Genomic DNA, 27489 nt, shown 5'->3' with positions numbered 1-27489 from the left:
CCTTCCTTAAAAAAAAGTTGGAAAGATATTACAAAGGTAGCTTTCAACAAATAGTTTCACTGCAGTTTTACAACGTTTCAAATAAGTTCCACTATATACTACGGCTTTGTCATTTAGTGGAAGAGTGCCATCACGGATTTAAACACTAGATGTTTTAACTAATTAACTCAGTATGCTTTCAGCCTTTTCAAGTTTTAATGATTACTTGTGGGGGGGGGGAAAAAAAAAAAAACACAAACCTTAAATATTAGTGGGAAAGTTGAGAACACCCCAGAAGGTTTTAACTGCAAGAAGCACTTGCAGCAGAGTCCTTTCAGGGAAATTTTCAATTGAAGTCAAGGCAATCTCTTGGCACTATTAAAGGGCAACCCAAACCTCCCATGAACTTCAGCTGAGTTAGGACTCTGTACTGGGCTTCACTTCAGAAATGGTAGCATACAAGTCTGGCAGCATTATGCTACTGGACTAATGATTTCTCTTCAATATCGTTTATGTTAATTATACAGCTGAGACACTAGCTAGATTTGGTATGCAGCTGATCTAAGGAAAAGATTACAATATTGCTAAAACAGCAAGAGTCAGAACTACAACACAATGGTTGTATACTAACTTTTGGCCATTATGAATACAAAGGAATTAGGGGGAATACTTGAGTCAAAGGCTGAAAGATCCCATTTACACAATAATATATTATTAATGGCTGAGCATACTTACATTTTGAAGTCTAAAGTTACATTCAAATTGTGCAAGTTATGAAAATATTCAAATATATGTAAATAAAAAGAAAGCTAGTTTCACAACTAAAGTTGTAACAAAAATTTCATCCTGCAGTTGAAGTAGCATTTGCAGCAACAAAGCTCATGCAGAGAAGCGCATTTCAGAGTTATGAATATAAGCAAAATGATGGCACTAAATTCGGGGATATTTCTGAACTGTAGTTTTACTCAGGATAGAAGAGTTGCCAGTTGGATAAAGTTCTGTAGTTTCCAGCTCCTTAGAAACAAGACTGTATGTCATACAGAAGATGAGCTTTCTCCTCACTTTTTTTCTCCAAAAGTATCTGAAAGGCAAGCTAAAACGATTGTTTCTGACAACAGTAAAATAAAGAAGCGAAGAATGTATCAAAAAAATTCTTATGAAAGATGCATTTGTCCTGATTCATGTTTGTTTATAAAAAGGCACTTCACATATTGCTAAAACTCTGATAATGTACTTCTCCTTTTAGTTTTTCCTGTTAGAGGGATATATTTCAAGGTGGTTACCGTGAATATGTGAACATTTTTATACAGTATTTATCTGTTACAAATTTTATAATTAAATATAATATCTTACACCATTTATTTAGAAAAGATTCATGTTCAAGATAATAGCAGATCTTCATACAATATTTCAGTGATGATGATGATCTGTCAGAAGCAACACAAAATGTAGCGAGTTCACGCTAATAAAATTAGCGGTGTGAATCTTTCAGAAGTGAGTCCTCAGTCTTTTGTTTTCTTCTCGTAATCTCTCAATTTCAGCTACTAAGCTTTCATTTACAGAATATCTTTCAAGTAAGGCATGCATTTCATTCTAGAGAAAAGAAAAAAGCCCCAATCAGCAGCTATAAAGTTCATTTTCCCAGTTCTACCCTATCCATTTTCATATCCTTTTTGAAAATTAAATAAGCAAGATAATACTGTTTTTAAACTTGGTAAGAAAAGTGAGGTTTTTTACACTGACATACAGTGTTTTGATCATTAATACATTAGTGAATATTTTATCAAAGCATATTCTGCACTTTTTCAGGATGAGACTCTATTAATGCAGGTGCCATTAAAATGTTCAGTACTGAGTCAAAGTCTTTTTAACGCAGACCAAAAGAACAAAGACGCATAAAAAGGTGAAGTTAAAGAACAGAGAATACAGTTCAGCATGCATGCTGTACTAGTAAGTGAAGTTTTCTATTTGAACTCTAATTCCTTCATGCCCCAGCTCCTGGTCCTTTCCAAAGGACAGCTGAATTTATTTCACTTTTATCTTTTTACAACTCCTGCAATATGGAATTCATGATACCTACCCAATCCATATGTTCACTTCATTTATACTTAAATCTAAAACTCTTTTAGGCTCAATGTTTCCCCCCTTCACATTCCATCTTCCCTTTCTTGTTCTTAACGGGCAAAACTGATTTTCTGTTCTGACCAAAGTAGTTGATAGACCGTTACTAAAAACGAAAACTGTATATGTTTCTCACACCGTTCTTTGTACATACCAACTGCATATGGAACTGTTTGATCATCTCCACTTGCAAATTCACAATATCTCGGTGGCATGCTTCTCTGCGGGAAGAATTGCAAGAGGACAATGCTTAGTTTCATTTAGGAAGTAGTAATTCTTCTTCAACCCCAAATGCCCAGAACTCCATGCTCCTTCACCTTCATTACATCATGGAATGACAGACTTAAAAAAAAAAAAAAAAAGTCTTCCAGAAACTAAGCTGGTAGAGAAGTATTAAGAGTTTTATGACATTATTTTTCATCCAGGTTTTTTTTTGTGTGCAAACAGATTTAGCATCTTTTCTTAGCTCTCAGTTAATCTATATGATAAGCACTAGCAGTGTTGTCCATAAATTTGTCCCATTCATGGGTGACAGTTCCACACTACAAGGACCAGGCTGGGAAATCCCCTCTAAATACTACAACAGTTCTAGATGCTGGGGAAGAACAAGGCGGACAGCTCACAAAATACAGGCAGGCTCACGTGCTCTTCCTAAACAGCCTATGCACGGTGCCAGCGTCTGAGATGGAGTACTGTGCTACGTGGCCCTGGCCTGACAAAGTAAGGTGCTTCTTGCCTAGACATACACAGATCTTATTCCATTCTCCTTGCCTAGAACATACAGTAAACCCCAAGGGAATATATTGTTCCCTTTGTATTCCCACAGGTAACCGTATTTCACAAATCTTTTCAGAGGCGAGCAGTCTTCCCCGAGTATAGACCCCACCGGCAGCTTAGAGCCCAAAGGTATAGGCTATCTTCCAAAGACGAGAAGTTAGAGAAGCACAGAGGGTTTTTTTGAACCAAATGTGTTACAAATTTCTCCTTTACTGAAGTATCTGTCTTTTCCATTACTTGCAAGAGAACGGTTTTCAGGCAACAGTGATACAAATACTTCTTTACTCAGATTCCAGAGGCTGAAAGGTATTTAGATCAATGAGAAGCTTGCAATGAGAAGCCTCCCTCTATCTTCGTTAGTATACGGAAGGTATCTTAGATTCAGTTTGGATATATCCACAATTTACAACTGGAAAACAAAACAGGAGCCTTCCAGCCACTTGAGGAAGTGTACGTCAGCAGAAGCTCCAGTTCTCAGATACTGAAATACCAGTATGAGAAGTATATTTTCCAATAGCGGGATCCCTAAACACAAACTTTAAAGAAAAAGAACCTGCAATCCATTTTAACTCATGTAAAAGTTACTTTTTTTTTTTTTATCAGAAGAGTGATAATCACCAAAAAAATCCTCGGGGAGTTTTACCATGCAACATTCTTGTTTAAAGACATGCAGTAACATTCAATTTATTTTTCTATGGGCAGATACAGAATGCCCACAGCATACAGACCTATTAAACTAGTTTTACATTGCTTTTTGTCATCAAGACAGCAGCAACCCCTTTCCACCTCCCCCAGCACTCCTCTTCCCCTCCACAATCTCTCAGTCAAACCTACTTCATTTTAAAAAAGGATTAGGAAGTGATCCCCTGAACATATCTCCCTCAACCTCTCCATCTCCTTCAAACTGCTTTTTAAGCATACACTATTCTCTCTTCTTTTCCTCTTGTTATTCCTATCAAATATGTATGGATCAGTGAGCAGATTTTGCTATCATTTAAAAATTAACAAATATAATCAAGAATACCATATGCCTGCTCAAACAATTCTTTATACTTTTTACACTTTACCACCAAGAATCTAATAACCTGGAAAATGTAACACTAAAAACCTCCATCAAAAATAGTCTCCACACCTAAAAAAAAATTGCTGTCTCTTATTTAAATTACACACACAGTATCACCACATCACAGTTTTATCTGAATGGTAAAATTACATTATCTAGGATAAAAATCATTGCATTTTTTTTAAATGTTAAAATAAATTTCAGCAGTTATTGAATAGGATGTATTTCCTAAGAAATAAACAGCTATTCACTGAATTTACCTTAAGTGGGGAGGAAAAACCCAACCCTGTCCTTAATTACTGGACTACAGATTTAAAAAAAAAAAAAAGGAAGAAAAAAAAACCTCATTAAGAGCAACGTAAGTAACAGGGGGATTTTGGAAATTATTTAAGAATTCTTGAGCAGAAAGTGCTTAAAGGACATGAGATTTTGAAAACAGTTTTATTAATACAACATATGCTATATTTATTTTATGCAGTGTATGTACCAAAGTGCATATATATACTACATGACTTCTGTAGGTGTGAAGTAGAAACTTTAAGTGTCACTCCAAAGCACAATAGTGCAAAAAAAAAAAAAAAAAAAACCAAGGCTTTTGGTTATTCTATTTTACTAGAATTTTAAAAGCATTATGAAGACACAGTAACTTTGCTCAGGATAAACTCTTAGAAAAAAGTTATAATTTTAATCTCATTTCTAGCAATGTGAATTTTTTGATCCCAGAACTGTTTTTGCAATTCAAGAAACTGCCTACAGTATTATGAATGCTCAGTTGTACACATATACAACAGGAGGAAAGGCTGTCAGAATTTCAAATTACATTTCTACAAAACACACATTATATAAAATTACTTTAGCAGTACAGAAGATTCACCAAACCTAATGAACCACAGTTTTTAGATAAGCTATCTGTCATCAATTTTTTCAGCCTTCAGGTCCTGAAGAATTCAAGCAAAATGATAAACAGGGACCAAGACATATTCAAGGACCTCTATAAAGGTGCTACTGTCAGAATCTTTATAGTAAGGCAAAGAGGGGGTGAAATAGGACAAGATCCAGTTTTGTCTCCTTCTTGTCACATATCTCAAAGCTTTTGGGACTATCGCATCCTGTCCTTTGCCATTGTAGGCAGCCTGTATTACAACTTATTTCTTCAATTAATTCTGCCTGTTCTAAGGAGCAGTTCAGACGTTACTAAAATTCAATGGCTGTAAGTAAGGTGGTAGGTATTGCTCACACGTGTTACTGCCATTCAGTCTTATTCCCTTCACCTGAGACACTAAGTCTCCACCTTCTGCTACCTGAATCTTTATTACCAGTTCACAAGCTTCCATCAGTAGACACTGCCTTATTTAACAGAGCTAGAAGTTGCCATTTTAATGGCTCCCACCCCATGAGGTGGAAGAAGTGGAGCCTTCCCTTACCACCTTCCACTCCCAATTTCAAGCCCCAGGCCAACTAATATACCATCTAGGAGAAAGGAGGAGGAAAAAAAAATAAGTCTGCTAAAGGGAGCCTTTGTATGCATTTCCTGTTTATGTCCTTGAAATACCATGCAAGCCTACAATATTCACTCTATACAACTTACAAAAGGAGACTTTCTTCTAGGTGTTCTGTCAGATGCTCAATGCCCTGAGCCGTGCCTTTCACTAAGAGGATGCAGTAGTTTTACCTGTCATAGGGAAACTACTGCAAAATGCCAGAAGCGTGTTTTGAGTAACAAAAACCAGAAGGATATTACAAAAAAGTGTCATAAAATAAAAAAAATTGCTTGTAGTGCAAGAGGGGAAAAAAAAAAGATTTATACCATGTGCAGACTGAGTTAGCAGTGTTTCCGTGAATTATTTATTCCTTCTATTATGACTGGCCCGTCATTTTTCACAGAGGAAAAAAAGATATTATTAAGATCTGTACCACACATCTATTTTATTGTGTTCAAATTTAACATTCTACCATTACTGGAAACTTATAAGGACTTTCATGACTTGAGAAAAGTCACAGATTAAGTCTAGGTCTTCACACGTGACTTCATAAGCACACAGCACCCCAGGAATTCTGAAGGAGGCCTGGCCATGTAGGTGCTTCATTAGCAAAAAAGATCCAGTTAATTCTGTAAGGATAAGAGGAATAATAAAATAAAAAAGTTTAAGAAGAAAAAAAAAAGGAAAAGAATTAATGAAAATAAATGGAATACTAGCCGTAATAGGCAACAAGTCAGGCCATATTTATAACAGAAGACGATAAAAAGTGTGAACAGGCAAAAACACTGCAGAAGTCTGCATTTTATGTAGTATCCCCCTGCCTTTTTTGGAAAGGGAGACAACAAGCAATGGTTCATTAACAGCCCTCTTTATACAAAGCTGATGCAAGTTCACCTAGATGGAGCGAGCACTCATGGCCAATTTTGAGGAACCATTAACAGAAACACAGGAAGCTCTTTTGTGACAGAGGAATTCATGCACTCTCTTTTCCTAAGGATCTGGTGACTAATCCACACTATGTCCCACATGATACTCCTACTCAAGAAGGTAGTGTATTGCACTAATTTCGAGTTATGTGATGACCAGTTAGCCTGGCAGCTTCTGATACTGTACAGAAACTGAGTTCTGCTGTCTTTTCCCCTCCAGCAAGCATGCTAATTTGATTCTCTCTCTGATATCTAGTCCTCGGTTTCAAGCAAAACGCAGAACTCCATAATTTTAAAACCTCTGCTCCTAACAAATTTGGTTGAGGTTGTCCAGGGGATTCAAAAACTAAAGGAAGAACTGACAACAAAATAAGCAATTTTTAAAACATCAGAGGGAAGTCTGACCTCGGTGGATGCTGAAAGCTGCAAATATAAGGAAAAAAATCTTCAAAAGGAGAAAATGAGAAAATATCAGGTCTATTTTTTTTTTTTTTTTAAATCCTAGGTATGAAGTCCATGATACTCATTACAGGAGATGGAAAAAAAGGTTTTGAGTAACACTGCTCCTCTCTGAATCCGCAACTTACACTAATTTGGCTTCCTCTATGAAGTGAATGGAATTTTTTTTAGGTGTCTTCAGATACAAGTATTAGAGCATAGATATCATTTTATGTAAAGCTGGACCAATAAAAACATACCCAGTGTTTCATGTTACACATGCAAAGCTAACAACCTTTAAAATCACTACAGATGTCTAGATCAAACTCTCCAGTGCCAACTTTAAGAGAAGAAGTGTCTGCTGCTAGGACTGGGGATAGGGGGAGGTGGGAAAGAAATCAGCATAAGGCTTCGTGAAAGCAGTAAGAACCTCATTATACAGATAAATTTACCACCTGAGAAGTATTCAAACACTCATCCTGAAAACATGTTACAAAGCCATGCACATAAACAACCCTTAGAGACATCAATCTGATAAGGCATCAGAGCTACTCAAAACAAAGAAAACGTCATGCCTAGTTTTTCTAGACTAAGGCTATTAATGACGTCATTTCTTGATGCTAGTAGGAAATACGTTAAAGTAATGTTGAACATCTTAGTAAGAAAAAAAGTAATTGAAAACAAAATGCTCTGCAGGAATATCACTACCTGAAGTCATCCAGTGTTTCTTGTATCATATTCTGAATGAAGTTTATTTGTATTGATGTCAAAGGTGCATTTGCTCTGTTACTCCCAATGGTTTCTACTATTTTTTCTGACAGTGAACTGGCAACTCCAACAGTGACAGGTGATGTTATCTTTGGACCTTTATGACAAGGGAGGAAAAAAAAAAAAAAACAGTGTATTTAGGGTACAATAAACATTTTGTGCATCTTGAGGCTTATCGATATTTTATCCCTAATACTACCTAGGAAAAATTAAATAAATAACAAGGATCAGATTTGGAAAGGGTTTTTTTCAGAAGGAACAAGAGATGTCTTGGGGGCCTAATTGGATTTACAGAAGAATCCAGATCGGATGTTCTGTTTCACTGCTAAAATCATTTTATCAGGTTTTCCATCAATTCACAATCACTTATAGAAGTGGGCAAAACCGATCTACTTACTTGTTGAGGTAGTACCATTTACTGGCAGATCATACGCAAGATGGGCCTGAATATTCTTCACTAATCTCTCATTTGTATCAGGAGTCTTTACAACAGTGGAGGATGGTGGAGGACTTAAAGTTCCAGATTCTGCACTTGATGAGCTCAGTTTTGAAAGCTGACAATCAAATTAATAAAATAATAAATATATGTATACATTTATTTCAATTATTTAGTTGCACCTGAAGATGAAGTTTTCATACATGCACTTCTTCCAAATATTTTTGCATTTACAAAACTGTTGATAAAAGCATGCTTTCTTCTTCTAGCAAAACCTCTCAAGAATGGATCACCCAAATATCCAAAAATTGCCTCAGATATACACAAAGGCGTGAAAAGGCCAGGGCCTCTTTCACATCAAACATTTTGTGCTGTTAATTATAAACATTGCTCCTAGAAAACTCATACATCTCAGAAACAATACAAATGGAGCAGGGGTCTCAATAGAAGCATATCAGGGTGTTTTAAGAAGGAAGAAAAACTTCTTGGGGGAACCAAGGAGAATGAGGAGAGAAGAGGGGGAAGTGACCTAGTAAAGGACAGAAAAGCCTATTTGTGAAACCAGCAAATGATCATTCTTGATTTTCTAAAAAAATCAAAATAATCCACAGGCTAGCTCAGTTTTGTTTCATACAAAGTTTTGTAATCTATGTTTATTTAAGATAAGTGCGCATTACTGAGGGACAACACACACAAAACAACAAACAGATTTACAGATGTTTGCAACAGTGTGAAGAGATTTGCAAAATAAAATTAGCTGGGACGCTATGAAGGATTTTTCCTTCAAGTAGTAACAGTCTGTCAGATTCTAAAAAGACTAATTACAACAAGAACTAGTATAGTATACCTGCTTTACAGCTTCTATAGATTCTTGTTTTCCAAGATTTATTTTCTTAGTGTCAGCCTCTGGATTTGTATGTTCTTCCTCTTCTTTAATTGGAGAGCCCACAAATACATGTAGTGGGCTAGACCGTATCCCTTGTGCACTACTACCAACTGGGTTTCTTTTCACTGGAAAGACAGTGGGGAGCTGTGGGAGAAAATCCAAACCCGAAAGGTAGGACTGAAAATCAAGACCTAAAATGAAAAGGTGAGGGTGAGAGACAAGCCAAAAAAACCCAACCCCCACAAACAAATAAAATCAAAGCCCTCAAAACAAATCAAAAAACACCTGAAAACGTCAAAGCCAACTAATGCTGTTGCTATCTTTATAACAGTAAGAAAAACATGCAGAGCCTTTATACATCACTATAAATTACCTAAAGGAAAAACAGAATTACTTTAAGACCACACACTCTAATTTCCTATTACTATTATTATTAAAAAAAAAAAAAGCAAGCTGATTTGTATCACTGTATGCTTACACTGCTTGTTTGCTTTCAGTATGACAAAAATTAGCATGCAAGAAATAATGAATGCCTCCAGCGACCACAAAGAAAAGTATATGGAAAGCATGCTTACCATCTCCTTTTCCTGGAGGATCTTCGTTTGCTTTACATGAAATAATATCTACAAAATACCAGAACATACACAAGTTAAAAAGTGTTTATTAGATGAAACCTGCATCAATATGCACATCACTGCATCCAGTTAATAATCCAAGAGGAATTAAAATGCCAAATAGGTACAGCAATCCCTAACACAAACGCCAAAATGTAATGCTAGGCAGATGAATGACTATTTCCAAACATCAGTGTTAGCAACTTACCATCTCTGACTGGAGAAAACACATCTCCTAAACTATTCCGACCCAAATCATCAAAATTATTTAAATCAGTACTTTTCTCGTGATCGGTTTCTTTGGACGGAATCACATCCAAGCTGCTGCTACGAGGAAAGCCTTAAAAGGATAACAGCGTTCAGTTAGCAACTGACATTTTCCAAAACGTATAAAAATAATGTATTTTGTCCCTAAATAATCTAACAAGCAGCACGATGCCCAGTAAGTCCAGCAAGCACTTTAGAACCTTGTAAAGATTCTAGAGGGTCGACTCTAACTTCCTCATATGTGCTCTCATCTCAGGGGCATATAACTAAAAAGATACCTATTAACAACAGTAAGACACAATTGGACTTCTAGTTCCTCTTTTTAAAAGTGAGAGTTACCAAACAAGAGAATGCACTCATTTTTAGATAAACACATGATATCTGAAGCAAATTTATGATGCACCAGGTGAAATAATTAGTCCCAGAGGAAGGTGACCACACTCAGATATCAGCATTTACATTTATTCTGCAAGACGACAAGTCTGCTTCAGTCCGGTCATTAAGCGTTCTAAGACAAACTCCAAGAATCTTCTGTTTTAAAGCTCACCTAATGCTAGGATATTCTTTGCTTTTTTCTAGTATTAGGAAATTAGGGTGGAGTTAGTCACAGATGAGCAAAACTTGTCTCCAGACCTTCTCCACTCCCTCCTACCCCAGAATCCAGAAAAAATGAAAACATTAAGCTTTGGAGTACATGGTACACGGACAGTCGTCTGCAGAATGGAAGCAATTCTTAAGTCAAAAAAACCACAGTAATTATTCAAACTACATTTTTTAGACGGAGAAGTGAATTGAACTGTTAAGGTAACCACCTAAAATAACTTTCACAATTCAATATGTTTGAAAATTGGATCAAGACTATAAGCAAGCCACTACTCTGCCCTCACTGAGCTCCCCACTCTAGAAGTGCCTGTGTTTTGCTTGTAAAAATTAAAATATGTGATGAGCAGTAGCACCACTCCATACCTAAATAAATCTCACCCACACATACAGAAGCTTTATTTCATACCTACTTTATTACCAAAACAAACAAACAACCCCCCACCCCAAAATACTAAAACCTATTGCTTCTTCTCCGTGTGCAATTACTCATTCCTGTGGGCCACATGTAACTGTGGATGACTAGAATTAATCATGTCTAAAGTGCTTGCATAAAGTGGGACTTGAGTCAGGTTTAAGATTTCAATCTTAAATGTATTAATGTACCATGTTTTCTACTCCTTCAGATGTGGCAGTTGTGACGCATGCACAGGATTTCACTTGCTAATTAAGTAAACGAGTCAAACTAGAAGTGCATTATCAACCTGTGCCAGAAGCTATGGAAAACACACATGGAAAAAGTATAAAACCCAGCAAAACCCAGCAAAATGTTTACGTACAATTTTCCCAGTAATCTAAATGCCAGAAGTGTCTAAACTGGTGGATGGCTATTAAATACAAGTTTATGTGAATCCAGCTCAAAGTACATCCAAACTTCTCCTCACATTCTGAATTCATTAGTACTTTTGCACTCTAACATATCTGCAACCAAAAGCTCAAGTTCATTTACAAACTGTATGAACAGGACCTCTTTTTTTTTTTTTTTCCCCTCGAAATATGCTATGAGATCACTTTACTGAATGGCCCATATTTTTCCAAAGCTAAAAATCCACCTTCAGGATCTAGAGGAGCTTCCTGAGAACAAACGCAGTTTGTGATCAGTCTTCTGCACTCCCATTTTTAAGTTTAAAAACCATATCTTATTAAGTATATGGGGGTACCTACCTTCAAAAAAAAAAAAAAAAAAAAATCAATCAACATTTGGTTTCATGAAAAATTTTTTATTTGGTAGCACATTATTTCCTAAAAACGTATTTGCTATTAACAGTCCTATTTAAGAGGTAACAGCCATCACATTTTCAAATAATGAAAATAAAGCATATTTTTTTAACTGAAATTAAGTTTTCCACACCATACAGTAATATTGATAAGCAACACTTCTTGAACACATAGAAAGTGTTCTACTTCACCTCACACTTCACTGCATACTCAAGGGAGGTCGTTAATCTGTGTCCCTATGGACAGCAGTGGCTTATTGCCTAATTAGTGTTGCTAAATGTACTTCTCCTTACTCAAGGAGGGAGGAAAAAGTACTGTTGAATTCAAATAGCTTGAAAGGTTATCAGAAATAAACTAACAAACTGCTTGATTGATTTGACAGTATTTTCAGAATTCTTGAATTAACTAACATTTTAAGAGTACATTTTACAAAGTGACAGAATTTAATTTTTTTTAAACAAAAAGCTTGTTAATTTGAGAAGTATAAGTAGCAAGTAAAGTTATACAGCTAGCCATACTAAGGATTTAACATCTTTCCTACCATGTGATGTTGGAATCAGGTCTTATGCAAAAATACAGTTAAGTTCTCTTATTTTACGATAAACCTCAGACATAACTAATAAAAATTTCTTAGGCTTTTCAGGTGAGGGGCCCATTACCTCTGTTTATGGATAGAATCAGAAACCATTACCTCTCTATTCCATATGGACATTGTGTGAGAAACCATATTCTGTACTTAGGGATAATCTACAAGAGGTCAAAACACATGAGACGTCCCCATATACCACAGCTTTCTCCTTTAAAATTTAATTACATACATTAAATCCAAAATTCTTCAAATAAGAATTTCTAAAGCTGATAGTAGGACCCAGTTCACTTCCCACCTTCTCCTACTCTGTCTAATGCAGTAGGAAAGGCAGAAGAAGGTGCAAATGCTCATGCGCACAAGCACACTTTTGCAACAAACGCCCTTCTTTTGGTTCGTTTTTATATAGCGATGGTCAAGGCATGAAATATTCCTTCTATCTTCTACACTATGTCAAACGTTTTTAAGAATAGGAAGACGCTACCTGTTTTGTCCTGAAGAACGTCTCCTCCTTTACTCTCATTTGGCAGAGTCAGATGGGATGAAACTGTTGCTGGTGTGTGAGAAGTCATATTTTTAATGCCAATACTTGGAATTCCTCCGAGATTACTACCAGCTTTGACTTCTACTCTTTTGGATACAGGCTTATTTGAAGAACCCTTAAGGTTAGACTGAAGAAAAAAAAAAAAAAGGAGTTAAGATTATTCCTTCAGCTAAAAGTGAAAATACAAAATACTCTTTCTGTGTTCAAAACACTAAAAGACTTCAGTTCAAGTTCCAAAGTTTGCCTAGGAGATAAGCCTCAGTTTCTCTTTAGAAATATAAAAGGATATATCTTCATATAACTTCAAAGAATGTGGGAGACTTCTGTATTATCCTATGACTATTGTATGGACTTGCAAGAGACTATTAGCAGACTTTAAAGGTAACAATGGAGTGAGTTGGCTCTAGCCAATTTTGATCCTAGGCTTAGTCCTAGGAAAAATAAAAGACTATGTTTTTAGGGACTCCAGACTGCAAAGCTGCTGCCAAGAAGCAGCTGCAAGTGTGCTGAAAGGACAGGAAAGTCTCAGAGGGGTAATGAATCCATTTTGAAGGTTCTTTCCCAACTCCATGGGATAAGCATGAGGGGTTTTTGGATCAAGCAGAGTCCACTTATTTTGGAAGGACCTCAAGCCTTGTACATTTCATAGGAGTTTAATTTAACCAATTCTATTTAATTAACTTCTCCAAGTTTTGCATGCACCTGTGAAAGACCATATACAAAAGACCATGCAATATACCCTAAGAGAAACAGCTGTGGGTCTTCCCTTTCTGTGAAAGGGACATTACAAGTCATTCTGCTACTGCCTGCAAATGAATCTTAGGTGCCACAAACTGATCTGCAATAGCAATCTAGTCACACAAGAAAGTTTAGGACTACTTTAAAAGTTTCACTTATCTCTACACTGAAACTATGAAAAAAGGAAATCTTATGAAAGCTTTACATTAAAAAAAAATCCACTAAAATGGCACTTAAGATTGAGCAGTTTTTATTTCTGTATTGGTATGCATCACCTTTGTTGGCATCTATAATGTTTAGAAATTGAATATTAAAGTTTTTCAGATCTTAAATGTATGCTTTGCTTTTATTAATCTACATAGTAAGCAATAAAATAGAAGGCTTTTTTTCTTTTACCTTGGAAGAAGTGTTACTGAACTGAAGACGTATACATTTCACACAGCCTTTGTGAGCACTAACTGTTTTTACTGGCGATGTCAGTTTTCTTAAGTCATATTGGTAGATTTTTCCCCGGGAACATCCTATAGCTAAAGTAGTACCATCAGGCATGAAGTCTACTGTTGTCAGAGGAAACTCAGCTACTAGCGTTGTCAGTAATCTTCACACAGGAAAAAGGATAGGACAAAGAGGCTTTTAGAGTTCAATATCAAGACAGCAATTTTTACGATTAGACTTTTCAAAATGAAATACCTAAATGATGAGCTTTCATAATGCAGCTACCAGTTGGTAGTTCAACTTCTCTAGTGCCAAGTAAACTCAGTGGAATGTTTAAGGAACAGTTAAGCTGATAGCAAGTGTTTTTGTTTAACAGATTAGCAAGCAGCATATGTCCTAAAATATTTCACCAGGATAGCATCAAGTTGCCTTCCTAACAGCACTTCTGACGCCTAGACTACTTACAGGTATCATCATTTTCAGCAGCAGTCATCCTTTAGCTACATACATCCTTCAGGTTCCCAAGCCTATTGCCTCTAACCTTCCCACACCAGCTCTGGAAGGAAGTTCAGGTCCTAGTTTACATCCTCCTACTAAACGCTTCCAAACTAGAGCCCAACTCTTGCTTTCACTCAGAGTGGAAGCATATCCCACAAGAGAACCAAAGTCCCATGACACCACTTGCCATCCCACCCTTTTACTGTTCAGTCCCACCACCTGTGCACCATACTTCCTGCTTTCTTATCAGGTGTTTAATGTCATAGTTGAACAGGCTTTTTCAATCAATAAAAGAAGTCCCATAAATTCTAAGGTCTTTAACATACTCACTTTTTACTTGAAGTATCATAGAGAATAATTCTTTTATCCAAACCTACGGTTACAAGCAGCAATTCATTGACTGGAGAAAAGCAGATTTCTGAAGCTGGTGCTTTATGAGTATTTTCAAAATTATGATAGGCATTCTGACTATTTACATCCCACAGAGTTACAGCTCCACTGTCAGAAACACTGCCCAGCAAAGATTTCTTAAAGGATGAGTATTTCAAGTGTCGAATAGGCTGTAAAACAGACATAAATAATGAACAGTGATAGAAGTATTTAATATTAATTATAAATATTTATATATTACCATATAAAATAATTTAGAAATACATTAGGAATTTGGATGTTACATACATTAGGAATACAGATGTTACGGTAAGTCAAACTAGTTAAAGGTCAGCCACTCTAAAGAATGTTTGTTTTGCATTACAATCCCACTTGTTCTGCCCAGGGACAGACATTATTTTGACTAGTACGCTGATCTATGTATATGACACTCGAAAATGATGGCTAAGATTTAAAAAAAAAAAAAAAAAAAAACAAAAAACTTCCAGAAAAGTTTCATGATTTTAGGCAAGTAACATATCATAAACGCCAAAAAGAAAAAAAATGCAAAAAAAATCACTATATCTAAAATTAAACAAGTGAAAAGCTACATTATTTCACTGATTGCTCTCCTGGCAGGAGCGTTAAACTTAATTCCCCTGGACTGATTTTTCAGGTACTCGGATACAAGTCAATTTGATAAGACACGAGGACTAGCAAGTTACGCAAGTATTCAGGTCCTGCAGAAGAGACTTCACTCTGTGAGCTAGGACCACAGAAGAAGGTATTATGCCCGGTTCATTACATGCAGCCCTGCTATCACAGAACCACGCAATACAGGAACTTAAACTACATTTTAGAAACTGTTAAGTATTTTGTTTCCACTGTACTGCTTTAGAGGATGTTTCAGAGCCTGCTTGTTCTAATATTAAGTCACAATACTTAGTTTCCAGGTAAGTTTTATTCATGGCCTGTTTGCGCTAATTCATTCCTGTGACAAAAATGTCCTTTATTCTGAATTGTTTCCCTCCCTCCCCAGTGCTGCTCTTCCATGTTTTAGTAAACAACTATCTTACCTTTTTCCAGGCTTTATTTTGCTGAAAACAATAAGCCAGACTCAGTCTAAGACAGACAGGTTCATTACCATCACACCCTCTTTGCAACTCTTCTAATATGAATTATTCTTGAACACAGACAATCAAAACCTCATACGATACTTGAAACATTTCACTATTGCCCTTGCAAGGGCAATAACACTTCCTTTTTTCCTGTAAATACTTTTCCTAACATATCCTAGATTGCATTTTCTTTTTAAGTGTTTCAAACTCTACTGGTACTCACTGCCTTTTTATGAAGCCCAAGTCCTTCCTTCCCTTTGAATTTTCAGTTCCCAGCCTAATACCAAAAGCCTCAGCTATGACCTAAGTCTGGGAACTCGATTTCTGTAGTGTCATAGCTGCTCTCATGTCTGTTCTTTCAATTCTTTTTGGATATCGTCACAATCCTCGTTCTTATGGGCAGTATCTTTGAACTTTGTCCCATCATATCCCTGCTTCTTGAATAATAACTATCAGTGAAAACATCACACAAGATTAGCTACTGATAACCCAAACAGACACTGTACTTCCAACATTACCTTCTTTCCAATAGTCCAATTCTTACTGATCTTCAATTCCTTTTCTCACCTCCATTCTCCCTAAAATTTTCCTCAGAAGGCTCTGAATCACAAGTTTTATTCACGTCCGGACAGATAACAGCCACCACACTCTATTTGTCTAGAAAAAGCTCTCAAAGAGCTATTATATTATTCTGGCGTGATATACATCACAATGTACTGTACTGGATTTTATTGCCTTTTCCCCTTCATTTTACTGGAGTTATTTGTTGCCTCGGATGCCTCCAACCTGATTGCTGGCACCTGTATTATATGCCACGCTGAAAGCCTCATCGCTCCAAAAAGTAGTACCTTCAACTGAGAATTCAAAAGGAATGGAAGACGACTGTCATTGTCTTTCAAAACTGCAAAAAAGGGAAATTAGTATGAAGCAAGTTGCACCACGTTTCAGTAAGTGCAACTCCTTATGATATCTGGAAATTCTGCACATACAGAACTTCCAGAAACATGTTTAGTGCAAGCTGCTGAACTGGCAAACAAATGAAGCCCTCTCTCGAACACTGCACTGGTCAGCGTAGTACAAGAAGCCACGTACATCTTTTTGCCTTAGCTGTGACGCAGCAGATCTTCTGATGAAGATGAAGTATGTTTCATCTTTAAGCTTCACATTAAAATGGACAGATTAGGAAAAATGCAGAAAATGACTGGTCCATTGCTGAAAAGGGTTGGTTGCACTCAGGGTTTTCCACTGTTGCAAAACAAATGAAAAGCCTAAAACTAAATCAAAAGCAGCCTAGCATCACTGATTATCTTATTCAGAGATAGCATGTTGCTTAAGCTCTTTCATACCCTAGTAAGCCTTGTAGGTGGGAGGGTAGATGTAAACACAGTTGATGAGCTTTTAAAGCTCAAGACTGCAAGGAGTGACCAGAAGCCATCACACATCTTTACAAATCAGCCAGCTGTTCAAACTACTAAACTAAATTCTGTTGCTAGGAGAATAGCACCAGGCAGTGAAGACTTGAACAAACATTATGTTTCAAAATAAACTTTAATTCACCCTCACAACAGTAAGCAGATAAGAATCTAGTAGTCTTAATGAATACCAGCAGCAAAGAAACTATGGGATCTACAAACAACTCCGTGCAAGAACTTAACTCTGGTAAAGCACATCATAGATGTTTCTAAATCAAAAAATCAATTAACAGACTATAGGCCAACACTCTGAATTGAATTCTATGAAAAGAAAAATCATTTAAAGTCTTAGTAAGCACTGTAATCTTGCCCTATTCTACTACTTGTAGAGCCTATACGAACTCAGAAATTAATTGGCAAGGAAACTACATTCCATTATGCTGAATCAAGCAGAGACAAGCTAACTTTTATAAGGTTAGTTTGACCTCACATTCCCCAATTGTAAAAAAGAGTTACTAAGGAGTAGTGACCCTTATTAAGCCAGACACCTAGTGCCAGGAACAAGCAAGACAATACACTATTTAACTATTCACGTTTACTTTTACAAAACTGGGCCCCTAAACTATAAATTCTTTGATCACAGATTTCCTTGTTAAAAACAAAAAACAAGAACAGAAGCATACAAGTCTTCAGATATTTGTCTCACTGCACAATTAATTCTGCAGTTCCCTGAAAGTTCCCAAATAAAACCCCAAATTAAAAATATAGCAATGTTTGCACATAAGAGTAAAGATAATTTTTAGGACACAAGATACGCTCATAAACTAGGACATTCAAGTAGCCATGACATTACACAACTACAACTCAATTCCCTTTCAATTTAAGGGTGCAAATAACTGTCCCCCATTAGAAACATGCTATAGACCCTAGAAAGCAAATACCATCTCTGTGCTTGCAATTAATTTAACATTTCAAATAACTTTAGCCATCTTAAAGATTACTTAATTTTGCAGCAAACCTCTTGATTTCATCTGCCAAAATAGCTATTCACAGCATCACTTATTTCTACTCACTTTTTGGTAGAAAGAGTTGAATATATTGAACAGGATGATGTGAATCATTCTCAAAAGAGTTTTAAAAATTTCCAGTTAACCAATAGCACAGTCCCCCCACTCTGAAAATTAACCTTAGCTCTATAATCCAGCTGTGGGTTTCCCTGTAGCCCTTGTCTTACATCCACACTTTTCATAAGGTCATAACAATCAAACCAGAAGAAAGAAATGAATACAGATGGATTTTTAAAATCAAGTTAGGTATGAAGTACAATTTTGCCTCAATATAAATATGAGGCTACAGTGATGGATCAAGGACAGTTTGACTTTTAATAGAGATTTTTCCATATACATTTTATCACAGTCCCTGTGATGCTGTAAACATTCTTCATCAACCTATATTGTTCAATGGTAGAAAGTTAAAATTTTTTTTTCCCTTGTCTACACCATCCAAAATCTAGGATCTAACACTGAAAGAGCTAATACAGTAACAGAAGATAACCAAGTCAAAACTTCAGGACTCTCTGCAACATTAGAAGGTCAGGGTTAGGACAGAAGCAGTGATTCTGTTATCCCTCAGGCAGCTTCTACCTCTGCAAAAATGACCTGATTAGTAAGAGGAAAAAAAAAAAAAATCCCCGAGCACAAACTCTTGGCTGTGCCTAACACCACATTCACACGAAGAACTTGCACTGTGTCTTCCACAGGGACAAGACAGCTGATTTGCTGCTACAGAAGTCCTTGCATCAAGGCAATTCCCCTAATGATACCCCCTATTTCTGCATTATCTGTGGTTCTGTAAAAAAAAAAAAAAAAAAAAAAAAAAAAAAAAAAGGATTGCAGCGAAAACCATTACCAAGGCCGTTAAGTAGTACGCATGCTTTGTGTTTGTCTTTTGCATAGAGTTTTCCTTCAAACTATAGTTATTCACCTAAGTACATAACTTAAGATCTCATTGCTTTTGCTCTTTGAGCAACAGTGCAGTCTTAATCTTCAGATTAAATACATTTAGCTTATATTCTCCTCTACTGTACAGATGATTCTGTTCAGCTGTAAATCTGATTACTCTGGATAAGTCAGAATCCAGGCTATACACATTTTGTCCTTTCTGACGACAGGCATACAGTAGAGCATGACAATTCTGTTTAGGTTTGTAAAGCTAACTACTTTTTGTTTAGTTCTAAGATGTGTAGAAGTTTGTTCTTGAGGCAACAGAGCCTACATAAACTAAAATTGACTGTAAACTGTTTAAGTAAAGGTACCTGAGAAAAGTTATATCTTATGTTACTTATCATTTAAGACTGTAATACACCCAAAGGCCTGCTTTCTCATTCCTGTAAGTATACTTTTAAAAAAAATTAAAAGAAACCAGAAAAAGATAACCACATGAAGGTTATTTCAAAAGCAGAAAAGCTCTCAATACATACTTCCAACGTCAAACACTCAGTACAGGGTTCGGGGCGGGGGGGGAGTGCTAAAAAACCTGACAGTAACTCAATTCATACAACCTACCTGACGGCTGCCATAACCAAAAGGAGTACTTGATAAATTGGTTGTAACACTGTGTAGAATAATTTCACCACTCAAAGATCCAGAAGCAACGTAGCAATCATTCCAATTATATGTGATACATGTGACTTCATCTTTGTGATCCTGTAAGAGGGAGAGGGGAAAGAGGGTTAAAGATTTCAGGAAAACCATATTCCTTCCCAACACATTCTTCTGCAGGAAAACTTCAGCTTGATGTTTCTTCCAGACCTATCTCTAAAAGACTATTTAAGGATTATTCGGGAACACCCCAGAGAACAACAGAACATACTGAAGATCAGCAATTATATTTTAACCAGTATCTGTTTGATTGTTTTCAGAAGGTTGTTTCAATAAATTAGCAAAAACGATGCTTTATTTAATATGTAATATTTTAATAAGACAACCATAGGGATCTCCACCACATATCATTAACGTTATTTAAAAGCAAGGTCTCTCTGAAACCAACACCGATTTTAAGACTCTTTCTATTCATCTGATATACTACTGCCAAATTCCCTGTCTGTTACCTGTAACACATGTATCTACCAGATAGCTTTACAGTACAGCCATTTGCAATGAAGATATCTTCTGCCATATATTCAGTAAACACAACCAAGTAGTCCAGCCCCAAAAGATAAAAAGATATTTAAATTATATTAGTTACTTTGTAATTTTATTAAAAATTCTAACCTTAACAGTCTAAGACAAAAAATTATAGCTATAATTCTATAGCATCTTTTTGATCCCAAATGAGGGAAGTAATCTATTCTCAATATCATGGAAATAAACTAGACGGTCATCACTGTTGTGCATCATGGCAAAATTCTAGAGACTTCACTGTATCAGTTAAGAAAAAGATGATCATGCCCCAGTTTTGCATTTATGTTCTTGCTTAAGCAATTCTGAGTAACATGAGTTCTGTTCTTTTCAAGAGGACTACAGTAGCCTACACATGCAAAAGCATTTTCCTGGTTGAAGTATCAGAAGCAACAGTTATCTGAAGTGCAGCCCCTGAAAGAATCCTGCCAGAGAATATCAGTTCAAATTCTCAAAATAAGAAATCTGTTCTGAAGATTTAAAGATACATTATTATAGACTTGTATTCTGAAGACAGTAAGTTAAGCATAGTTAGTTAAATTCAATTTATTTACAATACAGAGAGAGCACAAAGTTAAACAAGATAAACATTTGCATGCTTGGTCCTATCTGTGAACTTGATCCTACAGACCTGTGATCTGGAAAAATAGTATTTTCACAACTCGCAGCAAAATCTGAAGTTACAAAAGCTACAGTTCTTCCTGCAGCTAAGCATAAAAGAACAAACAAGCAAAAATAACCAAAGTGATACCTTAAGACTACGGTAGAGCCTTCTGGACTTCAGATCCCAGATATTAACAGAGTTATCAAGGCCTCCACTTGCAATGTATAAAGAACTGGAACTTAAGCTCACACATGTCTGTTTCGCCTGACAAAAAAACAAAAACAAAAACCAGACAGTATGTTAAAGAGAATTAAGAGGTTTACTTCAGTCTGCATAAAAGCGTACTGATATATATTTTCACCTTTATTAATGAAAGTAGTCCCACTGACTGACGGAACTATTTGGCACGCTACAGTTATTTCCCATCAACAAGTATTTACAGTTCAGTCCAGTCCGGACACATTAAGATTTAAATATATAAGTTAATAAACTCAAATGCTCTTCTCACATTTTCCCATCCCCATTTCAAATTCTCTTAGTTCCCTTTCCTTCGATATGCATTTTCACTTTAAATTATAGCTCTCTAAAGTGCAATCATAGATTTCTCTTCAGCTATTGAGCTTTAAAAAGAAACTCTTAAGTTTAGAGAAAAATAATTCCTTAAAAGAATATTAAAGAGTTGTCTAGGTCATGTTCTTCACATTTCCTAAACATTACAAAGAATATTATAGCAGCAAACCTCGTAATTCCACAAAGTGCTTCTTTTTAAAGTGATCACTGAAGTACCAACTTTTGAAAAAAACATCAATCTTAATGACAGACCCATATGGAGGACAAATTATTCAGTTCTATCATGTTGAAAATTCACTTTTAACTTCCTGAGGTTTGAAATACGAAAAAATAAGCCCATCTAATTATTCACATGGTAAAATTGGAAGTGACTGCATTAGGTTTAGAGAAATCTTCATGGCAAACACTACACCTTTGAAAGTGTTTGCTTTGGCAACCTAAAACCCCATTTTAACATATTCTCATAACATTCCCATTCCAAATTACCATTACAATAACTATCCAAGGAGAATAATTAGAATAATTTATAGCACCACCAAGTCATTCAAGTAACCACGTCAAGAGACTTTTCTAAAAAACAAGTCTGACTTTCTAAAGAGTATTATAGTGCCATGCTTTCTCTCAAGAAAAAAAAAATTACACATAAAGTATTTCCAGAAGCTAGCACATGTACATTTTAAGAATCATCTTTATATACTCTTATGTTTTAGAAATATGCACAATTCATAGGTATGCATGCTTCTGACAATTCAAGTTTGAAAATCAAGTGTAAATTTCAGCTACACTCTACTAAGTACACACATATTAGATGAAGTTTGAAGCACCAATTACCCTATCACATAAAAGGGCTCAACAAGAAAATTCCCTTATTAAGAAGCCACCAGCATCAGATGCTGGTATAACAGCAACTTGTTTTTTCACTGGTAAAACTATTTTAGAAGCACTATTCCCCCCGCTCCGTTACAAACATTTCAACTACATACTTTTAAAATACTTTCAAGTTTTGAGATCTATGTCATAACAACACTAAAATTAATTTGATACGCAGAACAGATGAGATGTAAACAGTACATAGGGTGCAGTGGATAAAAAGGGAATAGCATTAAACATACTTACTCCTTCAGCTATTTCAAAAAGTGGAACAGGTTTACTTTTACAGGTCGAAACAACTATTTTATCACCAACAGCAGAAGCAGTTACCAGGAAGCTATCTTAGCCACAAGTTATGGACCACAACTGTGCAATACTGCTGTTTAGTAAAAGCAACAGTAACTTTCCTTTATTAAACAGATTGGTTAAAGAGTTTAAAGTACTGTACCTTAAAGAGATCTACATGCTTTAGAAATATTTTGCATTTGTTATTTGAGGGAAAAAATAGAAACTTAAGGCTTTTTAAGAACAGGCTGTTGTAAACAACCTTTCATTAAGATCTTAGAAACAGTTTGCACCCCTCACCCCGCCAAGCAACTACAGTCCTTCCTTCCCAACAGGAGGCAGGGCAATTTTTTTCAGAGAGAAGAGACAAAATATCTGGCAGATATTATTTAAGATCTCATTTCTGCTAGGCAGCTTATCCAGGCTGTGCTCTTCCCCCTCCACCACCACTGCAAAGTATGAACTCCATTTATCACTAGAGTTCAAAGGAATGAATGTCTGTTGCTATTAGCAGACCATGAATTTAAAGAAAAGTCTTGTTCATGATAAATGTTATACTACTTCAGCACATACTTTCTAGAGTATAATGGATATGTTTGCTAATTTGTCTCCCTCTGTACTGTGGGCAAAAAAGCCTTTATGACGCCAAATAGTTCAGACAAAGGAGTAAGAAAAACCTGCAACAGCTGAAAAGAAAGATTAGCTTAAGATTTGAAAGAGACATACACTATGGTGTAGTACCCCACAGAAAATTTGGATGGATGCTGATCTACAGGTGGCTAGAAATACAGTTCTGTGCTTTCCTCGGGAACAAGAAAACTATGTCTGTCCCCTACAATGAATTAATCAAGTAATCATTCAGATCCACATGCCTTACACCTTTAGGCCAAAACCCATAATGATTTTGTATTTGCTTAATTAAGAATATAGGTTAATTGTTGGATTTAACACCACAAGAATTGGTAGGCCGCCGAGAGAGCGAGAGAGAGAGAGCGAGAGAGAGAGAGCGAGAGAGAGAGAGCGAGAGAGAGAGAGATATGCTTTTCTTCCCCCCCCCCCCCAACTATGCTTCAATTTCTTGGGAATTTCCAAGCTAAAATACCGATGTGTACTCCGACTATTGCAAATTTTTGCCTTCTCATTCATTCACTCACTTGCAGGCTTAGAGGATAGATGCATTCAGAACTTTTAGGGCATCATTTTTATTTGTCAGCAACCTGCCTTTCTTTTACATCAAGACCAGATATTGCTCTTTTTCCCATGACAGCCATATAACATCTATTCACCTGAAATTTCTCATATACTCATATCTACTTGGCACCACATATCATGATCCTGTAATAGGCCTCCAAGACAGAGGGCCAAACGTCTACATGGGCCAGATCCATTTCCCAGGACAAACCAATGCCATGGATGGATCCAACACATTTGTGTTTCCTCTGTAAATGCTGTAACCAGTAAACAGAAGACCAATGCTTAGACAGTAAGAAACTTAAGTATACTCTGTCAGACAGAGGCCATTTCTAACAGAATCAGTGAGAAACTGTTAAACAAAACAAAACAAAAAATTATTCTCTACATTAAATATAGAATTTTACTACATTAGCAATTTCTTTGTTGAACCTTATCAATAAACTAATTACTGCCTTGAATGTGAATTTTGTAATCAATCACTAAAGAAACAAATGAGTAAGATGTGCGGTTGACAGTCCTCCTAAAGGAGGACTAACATCTTCAGAAGCATCTACCAGCATGAGTTTATTTTGTGAAACTTAAATGCAGGCAACCACAAAAATTTCTTCACAGTATGTAAGAATCCTTTTATGCAAGGCTTTTCAAGATCAGATAAGACCTTTCATTTAGAGATAACTTAATAATAATAAAAAAAATGCACTGCAATTTTGCATAACTCCCATAAAACTATGGCTAAAGTAGTAAAGGATACTATTACTAGCCCAACACAGTGAGCTGACTGGATGTGCGGGTGTATGCGGGTTGAACTGCTCCACTACGGTTACAGATGAGGAATCCCATATTTTTATGTCATCTCCTGATGAAGCAAAACGTATGCTTTCTTGCATGGCTGCACCTATTTATGTAAAAATAAATAAAAATTAAGTAACAGTTCACTTTGCAAGTTAAGAAGAATTTCATCAATACCATTTTATACCGTTTTCTTGATAAGACAGATATTTATTTGGAGAGTTACGCAAGTAGCACCATTCAACTGAGCACACTGCTGAAAGCAGCAGACACTCCTCGCTTTAGTTACTTTAATTCTTGCAGGAAACATACGCGTTCCTTTTCACAAACAAAACATCAACCTCTCTGCACTACCAATACGTCTAAAATCCATGCAGTTAATAATCTACAAGCCTGGAACTCGAGCTGCTATCAGAAATGAAAACGATGTTTTACGTGCCCATATATCCGTAGAGTTTACGGATATCTAACACGAAGTCCTGAGTATTTCAAGGACTCACTTGTCAACAGCAGATGGAGCTATACAAGCTAGAATCAAACCGACTGTTGCAACAGGGAAACACTGGAAGTTAGGACCTAAAGGACTCCAGCGTCCCTCTCCCCATCCTACAGGAGAAGGTGGAGAATCTTTTAAACTAAACGTTCAACAGTAGAAGACGAGCGACAATGAATTACTTTTCAATGCAGCTTTCACAACGTAAACCGTACTACCATTTGTTTTGACAGTAGCCGTTTTTAGAGTTAAATCTGGAATTAGCTAGTCTGATTCTATAAAGTTTATTCTCAGCTTTTATTCTGGCTAATTTGAAACTCAGACAACAAGCGAGGCCCCAAAAGGCGAACCCTTCGTTGATTTCAAAGCATAATAACCCTTCAGTCAAAGGAGTTCTTGGGACGTTTCTGGACAGTTTCCGTTCCCTGATTCTCACAGCTCAAAACGCCTGAGACAAACCCGCGAAACTGAGGAAACCGAGCCAGGAAACTGGAGGTCCGCAGCTGCCTTGGCTCCGCCGCGGCCCAGGACATCAGGCGCGGAGCCGCTCCGCCACCCCACACTCCTCCTCACGACTCGCACCCCCCGGCCACGCTCCGCACGGGCAGCCCCGGAGGACAGGAGGGAGCGAGCGAGCGAGCGAAACGAGCCGCTCCGCGCACCGCCACGGCCGCCTGGCCCGGCCCGGCCCCGCCACCAGCGCTGCCCCAGCGCCCTCCTCGAGCGCTTGGGGTCGGCCGCCCGCCCCGCCCCTGCTGCCCACCTGGCCGGGCGGCAGCGGCCTGCAAGGCCGCCGCCGAGCCGAACCGAGCCGCGCCGAGCCGAGCCCCTTCGCCTCCCCTGCCGCCCCGGCCGAGCGCCGCCGCCGCCGCGGGGATGGGGCCCGGGCGCCGGCCTTCCCGATTGGCTCAGGCGCCCCTGCTCCCAGTTCTCTACCGGGTCCGTCAGGCACTCCCAGCCAATGAGTGCCGCCCCTCCCGGGCGCTCTCCCTCCCCAGCCGACTTTCCGCGCGGCATCCAAGTTAACAGCCCGTCCCAACAGCCTCCGCGCGCTTTCCCCTGCCCTATCCCCCGGCCGCTACGGTGGCCCGGAGGGGGCGAAGCGGTGGCGGAGTGCGCGAGCGAGCGCGCGCGCGCGCGGGCCGTTGTCGGCGGCCGTTGGCGGGGGCCCAACGTCTGAGAGGGGCGCGGAGCGCTGGGCCGCGGTGGCGCTGGGAGGCGTGGCGGGCGCCGGGCTGAGGCGGCGGCGGCGGCCGCCGCCCGCCCACCCGCTGTGGCCTTCAGGGGAAGCGGGCTCCCTTCTTGCCTTGGCGACGGCAGAGCCGGCAGCGGCACGGAGCCCCTGGCTGGGGACTGCTAAAGAAAGCTGGAACCAGCCACGTATTAACAAGTCCTTTGCTCCATGATGGGCCGATTTTGAGTGAAACCCGAATCCTGTACCTGCTGCGTTCAAATTGTGAACTTGGGAGGAGGGGATGTATAGGGCGGGGGGCACAGTGGGGTCCTTAACCTCTGCTGGGACAACAACATCACAAATATAAATAACAGTAATAAATACCTTCTAACTGGAAAAGTTCCTGATCTGAACCTGCCAAATGATGTCCACTTTTAATTACAGATGTTGTGCTCACAACATACCTATTGGGCATGTACCCCATTGCACACTTTCCATTTAATTCCAGTAACAGAATCTTTGTGGCTGTATCCTGACTTTGAATATAGCTACCAGTCCAGCCACACTGACTTCTATAGAAAGGTATTTTTCATATAGTAGAATAAAAGCTAGCAGTTCTGCAAATGATGTATTTTCACAGTCTTTGCTTTTTAAACCTAAGTAGAACAGCATTCAGTAAAAGATTGTCTTTAAAGGCTCTTAGACATGAAAACTGTAGTTAAACTAAATGATGCTACAGAGGTCTGGTTTCAAATGAATCTTTACCTTATAAATGGCTCCAAGCATTGCTAGATATGAAATTCCCCATTCACTCTCCATTTATGATGGAGTTTTGATTTACCAAGTTGTTTCACTTCTAGTCTACGTGAACTCAGCACTAGGAGAAAAAATATTACTTCTGTACAAAATACCATTATTATTTCCAGACAGCATAAGCATCATGTGTTACTGCATCTATTCATCCTCATTAATCAATCATCAGTCCTATTTTATATCTGCTGTATGTCTTCTCAGTTACGAATCTACTATGAAAATTAATGGACCTACAGCATTCCTA

At 37.6% G+C, this 27489-nt stretch overlaps 1 protein-coding gene across 2 annotated transcripts; it reads right to left on the bottom strand.

The window, feature by feature from the left end:
* Positions 1-1319: 1319 nt before the first annotated feature.
* On the bottom strand, positions 1320-26300 carry NEDD1 (NEDD1 gamma-tubulin ring complex targeting factor). 2 transcript variants are annotated; one of them, XM_068938319.1, is made up of 15 exons: positions 26195-26300; positions 24728-24871; positions 22744-22838; positions 21205-21321; positions 19839-19979; positions 14706-14935; positions 13839-14040; positions 12645-12831; positions 9698-9829; positions 9451-9498; positions 8837-9066; positions 7951-8107; positions 7494-7650; positions 2255-2321; positions 1320-1572 (listed from the first exon to the last, which is right to left on the bottom strand). In XM_068938319.1, the coding sequence occupies exons 2-15, from the start codon at positions 24861-24863 to the stop codon at positions 1468-1470; spliced, it is 2004 nt and encodes a 667-aa protein (XP_068794420.1). In that variant the 5' UTR covers positions 24864-24871; positions 26195-26300; the 3' UTR covers positions 1320-1467. The 2 variants fall into 2 exon arrangements, with proteins under 2 accessions (XP_068794420.1, XP_068794413.1); XM_068938312.1 differs by lacking the exon at positions 26195-26300 and adding an exon at positions 26022-26146.
* Positions 26301-27489: the final 1189 nt, after the last annotated feature.

This window comes from Struthio camelus, chromosome 1 (assembly GCF_040807025.1).
Source record: "Struthio camelus isolate bStrCam1 chromosome 1, bStrCam1.hap1, whole genome shotgun sequence".
Classification (NCBI taxonomy): Eukaryota; Metazoa; Chordata; class Aves; order Struthioniformes; family Struthionidae; genus Struthio; species Struthio camelus.
Note: the sequence above shows the minus strand (reverse complement) of the source record. Positions and strands in the feature narration are given on the sequence as shown.

Excerpts from the sequence above, each read along its gene's own strand:
- NEDD1 (XM_068938319.1), bottom strand. The coding sequence starts at position 24,863 with ATGCAAGAAAGCATACGTTTTGCTTCATCAGGAGATGACATAAAAATA. Across the intron at positions 21,322-22,743 it reads TTTTTGAAATAGCTGAAGGA|GCGAAACAGACATGTGTGAG; the intron begins GTAAGTATGTTT and ends TTTTTTTGTCAG. Across the intron at positions 9,067-9,450 it reads TCCTCCAGGAAAAGGAGATG|GTCTTGATTTTCAGTCCTAC; the intron begins GTAAGCATGCTT and ends TTTTCATTTTAG.